Source organism: Pecten maximus, chromosome 6 (assembly GCF_902652985.1).
Source record: "Pecten maximus chromosome 6, xPecMax1.1, whole genome shotgun sequence".
NCBI classification, from domain to species: Eukaryota; Metazoa; Mollusca; class Bivalvia; order Pectinida; family Pectinidae; genus Pecten; species Pecten maximus.
Genome location: NC_047020.1, coordinates 33,414,163 through 33,428,573, shown reverse-complemented (window position 1 = coordinate 33,428,573; position 14,411 = coordinate 33,414,163). Strand labels below are relative to the sequence as shown.

Sequence of the window (14,411 nt, the reverse complement as noted above, 5' to 3'; positions counted from 1 at the left end):
TTTTCCATTTTTTTTTTTGACCATGTACGCAGTTTCTTTTTTAAATATAGCCAGAACCTCTTGATGTAATCCCTATTACATTGTTCTTCAATATTGCGTAAGTTTCCTCGGCAGATTACCAAACGTTTCATAGCTACATCTAGAAGAGACCGCTGTTTGTCATCAATAACTAAAAACATATCTAAAATAACAACCGAATTCTGGCAAAATTATGAAGTATGTATTAATATCCTAATTATGTTAGCTTTTACTTTAGATTATGGGCCATTGTTAGGAAATTTTATAGCGCTATTACAATGAAATGTCTTAGCTTAGAAAGATGCATGGAATTAGTTTTAATCCTCACGCACATAAAGCTGTACGCCAGAGGGAGATAATTTATCACCATTTTGATTAACTTAGGCATTTCACGGTCATAAAACGAAACCCATATAGCACTTCTCGATTCCTAAACACTAAAGAGTCAAATGTGAGGCATTAGAAAAGAAAAGATGTTGATAGGACGTGAAAACAAATATGATACATCCTAAATATTGCATATAATATACATATTTATACAAAATCCTCAACTCTACAGCAGAGTCTTTCACATCAGTAGCCTCTAACAGCATGCAGTTTAAACTAATTGTGGTCTAATTTCGAGAGTTGTAGTTTATGAAATGCATATACTGTAATATGTAGAATACAATCAATACACATGTACCGGGTACTGTATAGTTGTAAAATTCTCACGAGGCTATTATTTCACGGTTGTCTCAATCGTACCTATTTCGTGGGTACTAAATTTCGCGTTACGACACCGTGCAAACATTCTCCTTTAAACACTTCCATACATGTGTTGGTATAATTCGATTGGCATTTATTTTCGAGATGTATTTAATGACCGCGAACATATAGCGAAGTTTAATCCCTGTAGGAAATTACCAACTACACAGTATGTCACAAACTGCAAACACTGCTACGCTTTGAAACATAAAATTGTAGCTGATAATTCGGTGCAAACCCTTCGTTACTCTATCATCAATTCTTATCCTTGTTTGCGCGAGACTCGTTTATATGATGTGTTCCCTACACGGGGTCACATCTCATAACTATCGGTGACCAGTTTGTAATCATGTTTACCGTATCCGCTAATGATCATTAGTTTTTCACTTGAGATAAAAGAAGTAACGTGTGTGGTTTTTTTTTATTGATTTCCGCTTATTAAAGCACGCTAATTGCTTATCGATCAAGGTGTATATTACAACTAACAATCCTATTTCGAACTGAACTAGAATGAGAATATGCACGGGTATTTCATATTATTTTTATTGATCATCGTACTAGAATAGAATAGATTTCTTCGGGAGATCATATCCAATTTCAACTGTATTCATATTGTTCTTTTTGCTTACAAATTAAAAATAATTACTCTTCGACCCATATCTTTACATTATTTATATTTACATATCATTAATTTGATAAAAGCTATTATATCACAATGAAAAACACTTTTTGCTTTAATTGCTTCATATAAATCAATTACGATTTATTACCTTCAATCTGACCAAGAGCAGCTACCCTTCCATACAATATAAAAGTTTTTAATAATGTGCATGTGTCAGTTTTTAGAAAGCAACAAAGAATGATGACATATTATTGCACCATACTAATCTTAGCAAGGGGCTAAAACCCTCTTCTCTCACTCCCAAGGGGATGAATGATTATTCTTCATATGTCCATGTAGCAAATTAAACGTAGTGTTGCATCAATATAACATTATGTTCGGATGGTGTGTTTAAATTTTCTGCGTGATGTCATTGTACTGCTGCCTGCACGTTCTATCTGACATTTCCTAGAAATTAAAATATAATCATATCCTATGGTCAACAGGGGAATCTTTATCACATAAAACGGGAGACAAATCGATGAATTATGGGTGAAACATCTGCAAATGATGGGTAAACAATCTGCGAAGGATGGATGAAAAAATCTGCAAATGATGAACTCAATACTATGTAGCATGGCAGGCAAAGTATACATTATGGCTACACCACTCTTATCTTTAGGATCAGAACGTTATATAGAGGCTGTTGATAAAGATAAAATTGATAGTATTTGTGGATATTTAACAAGGGACCATGAAACATAAATCCTGCTAGAATAAAAAAAACTGACGAATCCAAGATCTGTACACTATATTGTTTATGTAAGTGCAAAATCCAGCTGTTTACATCAAGCAGATAACATACCATACTTTTGAAAGTACACTTACATTATTTATACACAATTTATACACTGCAGAAAGTACATGTTTGATAACATAAATTGTTAATTTACATATTCTTTTCTGACCCGTGGACCATAACTTCAGACGTATTAACTGGAAAGTAACCAGTTTCGATTCAGAAATGAAGTAGGACACTGTGATTGGTTATCCGGTAAGGTTAAAGGTCGACTTTTGCCTGTCCCGTGTCTATACGCTATGTCTTTGTATGATAGCGTTGTGATGATATTGCACGGCACACGCCGCTACAACCCTTAAGCTAGCGAGCTGGCTAGTAGGAAACTGCTTGCTTTCATAGATACTCGCTAGACCTAAATCACATCTATCAGACTGGCATTATCAATCACTGTGGAGCCAGGTCCACAGACTCTATATTAGGCTCGGAACTGCAAAGGCCAACGCTATAAACTAATGATCTGGTGGACTTTGGCAAACCGAAAGTAAAGTAGAAGGATTAGCATTATGGGGATTCGGAGCGTTTTAATTACTTTTCCTGCCTAAATTGTTTCGCTTTGTATATATCATGCCTTAGTGAAATCTTCAGATAATAAGTTGCTTCACCGAAAAGGTTAGCAATTAAAGATCTTGGGATCAACATCTGTTTTGTTAATTTCCCACCGCAAATAAACCGTTTTATCGTTCTACATGGACAACACGGTGACAATACAACATAGGTGGTTATGTATTGTTGTTATGTTTACACTTTACATGGATTTACCGGTACTTTTTGGACTTCACTGAACAAATAAATACGGCGAATTTAAGATCGGCATTCTTATCCTGGAAGCAGTTTCACATCTTTTATCATGTTTAAACTGCTTACACTTTTGTTCCCTTGATTATGTTCATTGATATTTCAGTTAACTAATATTTTGCGACTGTACGTGATGAGATGTTCGTTCATACGACATAAAAAGGACTTTCCATTGTTCTTTCCCATAACATAAAGGAAGTTGCTGATAAGATGTATAATCCGGATGGGAATTGTCATCAAATATCCGGAAATGGAACTTCTAACTCCGGCCTCGTGATAGATTCTACATCTAATAGCAATGGAAGTATTTACGACACATGCCAAGGTCGAAATGAAACCAGAGGAATAAACTACAGCATGACTGCAAGTGCAATATTCGACAGAAATGGCGAGATTCGCATACCGCTGTACTGTCTTATTTTCGTGCTGTCTCTCACTGGTAATTTGTTGGTCATTATCACACTAGCCCAGAACAGACGAATGAGAACAGTGACGAATGTATTTCTGTTGAACTTGTCCATCAGTGATCTACTTTTGGCTGTGTTTTGTATGCCTTTTACCCTGGTCCCACAGCTAATGCGACGGTTTATCTTCGGAGAATTCGTCTGCATTGCGATCCGTTATTTTCAAGGTAAGTAAATTCTAATTGTAAAAACTAATATTATGATATTGATTTTTTATCCGCCTTTTTTAATCCTGAAACACTTGTAAGTTGTGTTTATGATTTCCCAATGTTGACGCGTGTAATATATATGCAGGCGTGAACACCGTAAAGCAGTATTAGCTGCATACTTCTAGTTCGGTCATTGCCATCGGAATCTGTTTATTATTATCATGTCATAAATTTCATAGTCTCTATTAGTCTAGGAGCGACACGTCTCACCGGGTTGTTTGCAATGGCAGAGGGAAATAATTGGTCGGTTATAAAAGAAATGGAAATAGCACTGGCCTAATAATTAAAGTGTGAGCAATCAGAACAACACTTAAAAATCAGGGATCGTTTAGCATTGCACGGTCACATATGGTCCTGAAGATATTCATTAGAGCCAGAACCGTAACATTGTAAGTAGGGTTATTTAATAGGCTTTATAAAAGTTTATCTTCCGGTCGTGAAGATTTATATTTGTTCATGTTTTTCTCTTAGGTTATCGGATATTACCAACTTCTTTTTAAATGATATAAAATGTTGTATAGCTGTGATGATTATAAAGGTAACATTTGACATTTGTCATCAGATCATTTGCTGATTACCTTATCTATTGGAGTTTTACCATTGACGTATTTGTATGCAGTATATATGATATCAAAGGTAGTCTGTCTCGCCAACAACATCATACAACGTAAAAGTATCAAGCAGTGGTCCTGTTACAATTTCCTCTTGGTGATTACTCCATACCATGACAGTCTTGTGTGATCTTATATGATTGTCAATCTTTTAGATCCAATGAGGCGATGGAACTCGTCTTGGTGTGATTATAATTCACTTATTCCCCTTAAAATCTCATTTCCTTAGAACCCTAGGTATACGCGTAGCTTGCGTAAACGATACGCTGGTTGCCATAAAGTATCAGGGTGTTAATAAACAGTCGCGTGCCGACGATAGTTTGTACATGCGTTCATCGTGCCTCATTGAGTCAGTTTGATATGTTATTCTAACAAGTTGTAATTCGTTCATTGTGAACAATCATTATCAAAATAAGTATTGTTAATTGAACTGGCATATCTGTCGTTGTTCAATTCATTCGAGAAACATGCCAAATGTTGACTGTAGGTTCTTAGAATATCTTATATATAATCAGGAATTAAACGAAAGTCATATGAAAGTCTGTTTGTGATAAATTGAGAAACTGATATTTTAATTATAGTTTAAGTCCGCAAAGAAAAAATGGTTTATTAGTATTTTAGTATACATGTGTGTTCCATGTTTAACATATTTTTAAAGTAAATAAAAAGGGAACAAACAAAGAAAAAAATAGAAACCACTTTATCACATAGAAAATCAAATCGAATACGAATTTAGAAATAGCACATGAAGGATAGTTGACGTGTATTTGTGAAGATTCCGCTCAATTAAGTGCCCTATGTGCTACTATTAATATACGTTTAAAGGTTATTATAATTAGTTCATACCCATAAACAAATTTGGATGCATAGATCCATCTCCCTTCAGTATCTCTTGGTCACCAATACTCACGGCTTTACAACGAATAAGCCTGTTGCGGTTATGCAGTGCAAGCTGGCATGTTGCCACGGCGGAAAGGAATATTATCCATCGCATCGCTAAATACGCGGTTTATCATTTAACTACCACACTAGTATCTTCATATTTCAAAAATGAAGTATCAATCACCTGGAATAGTAAACCAAACGTTCAAACACTGGCAGGTTGTAGAACTTCCTGGTTACGAACTGGAAGGTTAATTGTTACAAGTCTTCCAAGTAAAGTGCTGCTGTAGAATAAATTATTTATGTATTCACTTATTTGTTTGTTATTCATTTTTTTTATCATTTACTTGTATTTATATGCTGCTTACTCCTTAATTTTAATGTCTGGATAATGAGATGTCAATACAGTTAAAATGGACTGTACAAATGACACACAGGCAAATCGCGCCTGCTAATTTGAATTAAGTAAAACATGGCGCACAGAACTGGATGAATAAATATTCACCGTGCAGCTGTTTCCAAGACTCATTAGTAATACGAAGAGCTAAAAGTGTACAAATCCAGAAAGGATCACAATAAGCTTCTTAAATATAAATTATTGCCATCGTGAAAACAATGTAATACCTTGTAATGGAAATATCACTTTTATGGGTCATAGCCCTTCTTAGAGTCCATTTTGTAGTTTGTGTGAATGAATACATGACCATAAGGGATACTAGCATCGCAATTTTATATAAAAAAAATCTAAAGCATTCGTCAGAAAAGGCAAATCTTTCGTCGATCAACATTAATTTGAGAAATAATGAAACAAGTTTAACAAACTACCTGTATATCACATGCTTTAAAGAAGAAATATGAGAAATGTATTTTTCCAAAATGTCACATCGAAGTGTTAACTCCTTTTTCTGTGAAATATACAGATCTACTCACGTAAACACTTTATATAATAATATGTAAAATATATAATAATTTGGTTAAAAAGCAGCGCGCAGTTTTATTATTTAACTGCATAATACAAATTTATGCTAACGGGTTATCTATGTTTATTACTAGTAAGTGCGAATTTAATCTGAATTCAGTTCAGCTTGTGAATATACGGAGAAGGTCAGTTGAAAAAGAATTTAGTTCGGCACAGCAGAGGAATATCAATGAGTTTGAGGATTGCTGCTGCTGCTGCTGCTGGTACTTCAGGACGAAGCTTTTGCATCAGCAATTTTAATTTGCTGTAATTACCCTAAAGCTGTTAATGTTCGTGCATAATTCTACAGCTATTCAAACATAACTGGCAAACTCATTTCCAGATTTTATCGAAAAATGATAGTCAAAAGTCTTTTTTCGGCTTTATTTGCATCTTCGATTTGTTTGGTTCGCTGTTGGTAAACAACATGGTAATTAATACTGAGGAATTAACGACAAGCTATTCAATTTGCAATTTCTCAGTATCGTTTATTTCAAGATAAACGTGCATTATTTCGCTATCAATATCGAATTTCTGTAAAAGAAAATCAACTTAACACGAACCTGACATGTTACTTCGATCGGCGGTTCGTGATTGGCTTAACCACGACAGCCAGTTGATTTTAGGAACATTCGTTTAGAGGGAATTGGATAATTTTAGAAACTATCGAAATCCGTATTATTTTAACAGAAAAATGGTATTCCAGCATACTGACATTAAAACACTAGATCTGTATACTTGTAATTTGACCAGAAGCATGTCATTGTTAGTCTTCATCTGACTCTCTTGTGTCAAAAGTAGGAGGGTTTCATTAGCCCTCTATTTGGTTGTCTCTCTTTGTTAATTTGCTAAACCACCGTCCTGTCTAAGCTATTGGCCAATTACCCACAGGTTTATGTGTTGCATCTTGTCATCGAAGCAAACTCAGATATACGATATACATGTTCGTTTGACACTTTTGGAGATTCGCTGTCATGAGGGAAGCAATGTGTCGAATCCGGTTATTTCGACACAACGTCCTTTGAAGACTTGTACAGCACATGCTTGTATGCTTTCGTCATCAGACTCTCATAGAAAAGGGTTATATATTTCTTTGTGCGATGTTAAGTGTGACGATTTCGTAGTTTGTCAACATGACAGGTAACTCCTAATAATTCAAGTATTTAACATCTCATAAAAATTTCAATCCCTGATTCATATTTTGTAATCATTGTTCGCTTTTACATGTTAGTTTATTGTTGCTATGTTTATTTGAATGGAGAATGTAACAGATGAAAAACAAATATATTCCGTACGATTATTTAATTTTGAGATTCTCATTGAGAGAATAACTGCTGGCGGCATCTAGTGTATTCATTTCGACCTGTTTATTAAATAGACTGAAGTAGTTACTAAAATACCGGTTTCCTGTCTTGTATAATCATGATGATTTAAATAAACGCCAATCCAACGTTGAAACGGTAATCATCATAAATTAGTGATGTTTCGTTCATATTTACAATAACAAAAGATTTTATGAAAGACAATGTCCATGAAGAGAAAACATTATTAAAGTCCTTTCCCAATTTATTACAAAAGTTCAACATTTCCCAAAAAATTAAAGTTATCAACTGAACTTTTATACATTATTAAATCTATTGTGTTTTTTTAATTGGCCCGCAGTAGCCGATTGGTTAAGATGTCCCAACACGTTATCACTAGCCCTCCACCTCTGGGTGGCGAGTTCGAAGTCCAAGTGGGGCAGTTGCCAGTTGCCAGTTTTTCTCTGGATACTCCGGTTTTCCCAATCCTCCAAAACAAACCTGCTGCGTCCTAAAATGACCCTGGCTGTTAATAGGATGTTAAACAAAATAAACCAAACCGAATTTCTGGTTTTGATAATATTGTTATAACTTGTACCCTGTTGTATTTGCTTTGATTGCTCGCTATAAAAATATGTTTAAATCAAACAAGAAGAGAGCATGTAACGACAATGACATTTGGGATGTTTCTGATAAAAATAACTTGAGGATTGTTAGAAATAAAGATCCATAGAAAAATAATTGATTAATTCGTGGTAGTTCTCGGGTGACATCTCGATTTGTTTGTATGATATCAGAGACTCGAGTAATCATAAAACATTATAGTGCATGCTTTACTGAAGAACAAACAACACTCTTATTTTCATAAGTCAACTTATGTATCAAATCATGCAGGAATAACAGCCGTATGGTTTTGTATTCCATTCCCCACCTTTACCATGATCCATATGTATAGCGATGGTGTAGCTATCAAATAGCTTTGATCTCCTCTTAATCATGTACCAAATCCAATGCCAATCTTTGTGTATGTCATTAAATAGATCCTAAGTCCAGGGTATCCATTGAAGGTTTATTCCTCATCAATGTTTTTTTTTAATTTTTTTAATTTTCATTTCCTTTTTTGTTCCCTCGTGTTCTCCATATACAAGTGACCGATTTTTAATGTGAAGACGAAACTAATTAGCCGGATTGTTTGTTAACATCTGTTTAAACTTAAACCTAAAAACGAAATGAATGTTTTACTTAATTCAAATAATTTGAAAAACATAGTTCTAGCGTATATTTCTGACAAGATGGTAATAATTCATTATATTAGGGTCATTTTGACAGACGGACAATTTGACAACAGACGCTGAGCTGTGGAACAAGCTGTAGACACGTTAATAGAGTTATCACTATGCACATACATGCCTATGTAGATTGTCTTGTGTAATGTCAGTCAGTTTGGAATTAAATACGCCGACGGTAGACAAGGCAAAACGACGTAGCGTGAGGTTCAGATTCCGACAGGCGTATTACCGTCACAGTGGTGGGCAAAGGGAGGGACAGGCCCGCCACGGGTGTCCGAGCAATGAGGGATATGTCAACTCTGAAAGCGGGTAGTGTATAGAATCTCAATAACGACATGTCTCAAATCGTACGTTTCACCACAGGGAGTGCTATAAGGAAATGTCAGAGTTGCTAGATTATCTGTCAGATGGAGTACTTATGTAAATGTACAACGAGTATTTTACGTTATAACTTACTGTCCTGATTAACGCAAAGTTTGCATGGTTAACTCCTATTGTATGAGCATTTCTCCACCAACCTCTGACGAAAAGCGATATTTAAATTTCATTATATAATGATTATGATCATTCAATTGTGTCACTCAAAGGTTATTTTTCGCATCCCTTTTCCATTGTAGGAATGTATTACGATTTCAATAATAACAATTGATTGGTATTTTTTTGACAATATATACCATTACTTATTCAATACTATAGCTAATACCAGGGAAAGTAATATTTTCTCTCTTTCCCCATAATGCACAGGTATTCAAAGCAGGGACGACACCGTTGCATAAGTTTTGTTCAAGTCTTGTTTCGAGGATACGTTCAGTTTACACATAAAATGGAGTTATAACACAATTTTGATGATTTATGCATATATTAGTAAAGTTAAAAAGGGTGCCAAAACACAGAGTTAGCAATGGAAATTAAAATTAATGTGTGATCAATCATGAGCATGCGTAGCATATATACATGGCAACATCTATATTTGAAACTTAACATTTATTCAGATACTATAACAGAAATATTTAAATTTCATAATAGCGGACATGCTACAAAGGGGAGGGGGCTAAAATTTAATATTTCATAATTGAAAAAATATAAATAACATCATTGAAACGTTGAATATCGATTAATTGTGTATGCTAATTAGGGAATAAAGCTAAATTATGCTTCTATTTATCCATCAAAGACCTTTCAGCAATGCTTAAAGGGACAAACAAGGAAGAATATCCAGAATAGCGGACACATTTAGTAGGCTCCGTCAAATGTGACCTTAGATTTAAACACAATTTATGATGAAATAAAATGTATTCATGAATAGAAACGAACGGCGAGGCTGATTTGCAGGCGTGTTTCTACTATCGGTGACCTCTAATATGTAAATCTTGCGTACATATTTATGGAGGACAAGCGGATGTACGAAATGAGTCACAACATATCTGAATCAAGTGTCCGAAAATAGTTACAGATCACGATAATCGTTTGGATCATTTCCTTGAGCTGTGTCATCTGAAGTCCCTAATCCAGGTCAGCTACAATTACACAGCGCACTAGATACTCTTCAATTAGTGGTGATTAGTTCAGTCGGACCGAAGCTGCCCACACCAGGCGCTGACCGCGTGTACAATAACTCCGCCATGGTTTTTTAATTAGTATATAAACAGGCATATCATTAACATCTAGTTGTTCAGTACATAAATTTGAAACTACATCTTACAATGAAAAGGAAAACTGATTGTTTTAATTTCCATAAGTATATAAACCAAAGCCTCAGAGTCTATATCAAGACAATTTTCTGGATAATTAAACGGACACTTCACTGAATAGCTTGCTTTCAAACTGCGGCACACTTAAGATGACAATGCATTGTCTTCATTGCTGAACTTTCTTGGAACCAAAGCTTCCGACAACTTCAACAGTTTCTTTCAACCCGTTGGATTTTGACATTAAAACGGAAAGTCCCTTGCTTTCACTGACCAGTTTGTCTTGAAACTGCAGCTCCAGGGTATTCAAATGGACCAGTTTTCAGTGACAAGTCTTCACAAACACGAAGAGAAAACGCGTGAATTAATTGCGCCGCAGGCAATCCTAAGTGAATAATTAGATATTGACAGAGGGAGGTGGTCAATGTGACTATATATTGGCCGGACGGAAGAATTCCGGACAGGCTTTGACTCTAATTACGCTAGTTAGATACCTTCTCTAGTTTGGCATTATTGCATTTAAAATTATCGGCATTGTCACTGTAATGAGGTTTTCTCCAACACTTATTTACGTTAGACCCCCTCCCTCCCCGGTCAATGCTTCCCAACAGTATCACAAAGGCGGCAGTGGCCAGCAATGTCCCTGACCGAGACAGAAACCTCACACAGAATGTGGGTTAGTAAATTACCATTCCTCTAGAATTGTGTTTCCACGTTACTAAAATGTTGAACAATCGTCATTGTAACTTTATGTTGAATTGATGCCGATCATGACAATACTTTCAGTATCTTTGTTTACAAGAACTTAATGTGAATTTATTTTTGTTTCCTTGTTGTCACTGTACGGGATTTTGGTTAGATATAATTCTCAGGAGTACTGAGTAGGCTGTGGTTATGAAATTTGCCAGCAGGAAAACAATTAAACATCCAAAAATAATCAGATTTACATGGAAACGAATATTTTTAGTAGATAAAATTTCTGTAGTTTGGTGACTGATCACAGGACATTACCAGTAATTGACATGATCTTAGTTTTACAGCTGTGCGTGGCTCATTATGGCACATACTTCAATGTGTTTGATCTGGTGTACAAAATTCTTATTGAAAATCAATAAAATACGTTTTAGGCTGTTCATTTGGCAACATATAGCATTAGATACGCGTTAGATGACACACATGGTATAATATACCATAATATATATCCTAAATTGAAAACAAGCACAATTGCTTTAAGACAAACAGTTTAACGATCGCTATATAGACAAATATATGTCTTGTATTTTTCAGTCGATAATGATAAACGGTAGATGTTAACCCGCGATTACGTCTTTCAAAGACCTAAATCCTAAATGAGTTCGTGTGCATTGAGATATAATCAATTTCAACCAATATTTCTTCAACTCAACCTAGACGTGTTCCTTGTACCGAAATGACACGACTTATTCATCTTACATTTCAGTATTTTTGAATGAAATAACTTGGTAGACTTTTCATATACAACATATCAACAATCAATGTCTATATACCAACACTGTCAGCATGTTTAAGTAAAATAACTCCTTACCGCTTATCCTCATCGAACTCGTGGTCTTACTTTCCGTTTAGTTTTTTTAATACTTTAAACGTACTTAACTTGACTCCATCAGTTTTCAGTGCAAAACAAAATTGAAACCGATAAGAGGAGTGATGATAAAACGTTAACCTTATTTACTTCAAAATGACAAGCTTGATGTAGATATATACATGATAATTGGTTGCATACGCTCACCGTAGAACATAATATTATCCTATTATCCTACAACGGGTGGATGGAAGCTTTGGTAAACATATTTATTGAATTAGCAATGCCCCACAACATTGGTAACTATCGATTGTAGTATAGGGCTTAATCAAGCGATAATTTAAACTTACATTCACCCCAACTAATTACTATTGACTTAACCCGAATTTTGTCATCTGATACTATCCCAGCGGGAGAATGATAGAGTTCCTTCTTAATGAAAACCTAGTCTTGATATCGAAGCCATCAATTTTCTTTTTTCCCACAACACATTGTTGATTGGGCAAATTAGGCAAATGTAATGACATGTTCGGCGCATACGCTGAATAAATGTATGCCAGTGCTATTCCAGATACTTTTGCGCGTCGCTATGACTGTGTTGATTCATTCTACATGAATATTCTGATACATGTTTATCAAGATTTAAACTGATTTGAGATTTATAACCAACCTTGTACATTAGCAAATTTATTCATAGTGTTTAACTATGCGTAAAGATATTATAATTGTTATATGATATGACAGTTTCAACAGAAATCTAAGGAATGTACAATACACAAATAGTGCGAACATATCAACGTTAACTGAGGTCGACCCCATGGTGGTGAAATGACGATGGTATCCAGATATATTCGTGATAAAGAGTTGTACACAGCACACTTGCTAGACGGATGGTATAGCCCTACCATGTCAGATCAAGTGTAGTAATTCGTCTAGATTGATAGATGCGGATCGTTCCGCCATCAACGTCATCCACAATACGATAAAACGAGAGATGTGATATCCGTGAAATGCGCTACGTTTGTAAGCTGAGCAATGAATAACAGTGGAGTGGAAAAACAAATGTAGGTCCATGATCCATAGAGAAAATAGGACGGATTGAAAATGATGTTCAGAATCAATTCCTGAAATTAACGTGAAACCAAATTGTTCTACATTTAGCATATCGGCATCACCAGATCTAAGCCAAACGTTCATTGGGTGAAAGTTTGCAGCGCATTGCATTTTTCAGATGATTAGTCCAGTGTGCTCGCTATGATAAACATTGTTATTTGTCATTTCTAGTTACCGTCGCAGTGCGGACAGGTAGCTGCGGAATGCACAGTGGAGTTAAATGGCTAGTCTTTGTAGGTCCGGCAATTGTGTTATTTCCATCAACATCTCAACACGTTCTGCGTGTCTGCAGCCCAGACAACGCTTTTCATCTTTCTGTTGCATACAACACACAAGAGAACGCACAATCGTATGTAATCCAGGAAAATTGTCCAGTGACGTCCAGTCATGTACAAATTATAGCCTAGGGGACATTCAGCCATGTGCAAGTCATGGCCTGCGGTTATTTAAAGCTTGATTATGTCAACAGCAAGTACAGTATGACAGCAATAGTTTTACAGGAGGAGAAACATGATGTTATGTTTACAATCTTCATCTGGCCAGAGAGTAAAATTGCTAGACATTGCATGCGTAAAAAAAGACCGTATACGAAACTATGTAAATATTTGGACAAAGGCGAAACTACATCCCATTCGAGGCAATTCATAAAATAATGAAATCATGTATGTATGGCAGTATAGAACTATGCAGTAGCTAAGCCAAATAGGCTTATGAAAGACGTTGCATAAGAATCTATGTTAGCCTATTATGCAATGGTATGTCTTAACATGACTTGCAATGACGTTCTCGCCAAACTTGAGCGGCGATGGTGGGATTATCTGTAAGTGGAATTTTTGTGTAACAGTTGAGGTTTAGGATTATGGGTGTCGTGAGACAGGCCATCTAAAAATATATTCATACTCAATTCCCACAAGCAGCTGTTATATGGGTGTTGATGAAGAAGGTGGGATGTTCCAGGTCGTTACACCAACAAGTATCTTAAGTATCAATATAGTACAACGCTACACGGCGTGGAGATTTAGGATCCACTCTGACCTGTATAAGCTATAATATTTCAGGTACTTGGCCCTGGTTGCACTTACTTCACCCCAATAATCCTAGCTTACCCCAGTCTCACGGGAATATCTTAATGTGACAATTAATATGCAATCATCGTCATAAAAGATGTTTCAACACTCCCACAACCTGCTTTTTGCGTGATACCTGTTCATGTTGGTCTAAATCCATGTTTTTGTAATATTTCATCCAGTATTTTAATGAACATTTTGCCCTACCTTATATCTGTTACAAGTCCCTCTGCACCATCTATGGAGTA

The 14,411-nt window shown here is 35.5% G+C and overlaps 1 protein-coding gene across 1 annotated transcript in view; it reads left to right on the top strand.

Annotated features, from left to right (window-relative positions):
- Positions 1–2,514: 2,514 nt before the first annotated feature.
- Positions 2,515–14,411, top strand: part of LOC117329586 (cholecystokinin receptor type A-like) — a 58,831-nt gene continuing 46,934 nt past the window's right edge. The window contains exon 1 of the mRNA XM_033887597.1: positions 2,515–3,651. Coding sequence (XP_033743488.1) covers positions 3,231–3,651 — 421 coding nt within the window. The 5' untranslated portion in view covers positions 2,515–3,230. The remainder of the gene's footprint in view (positions 3,652–14,411) is intronic.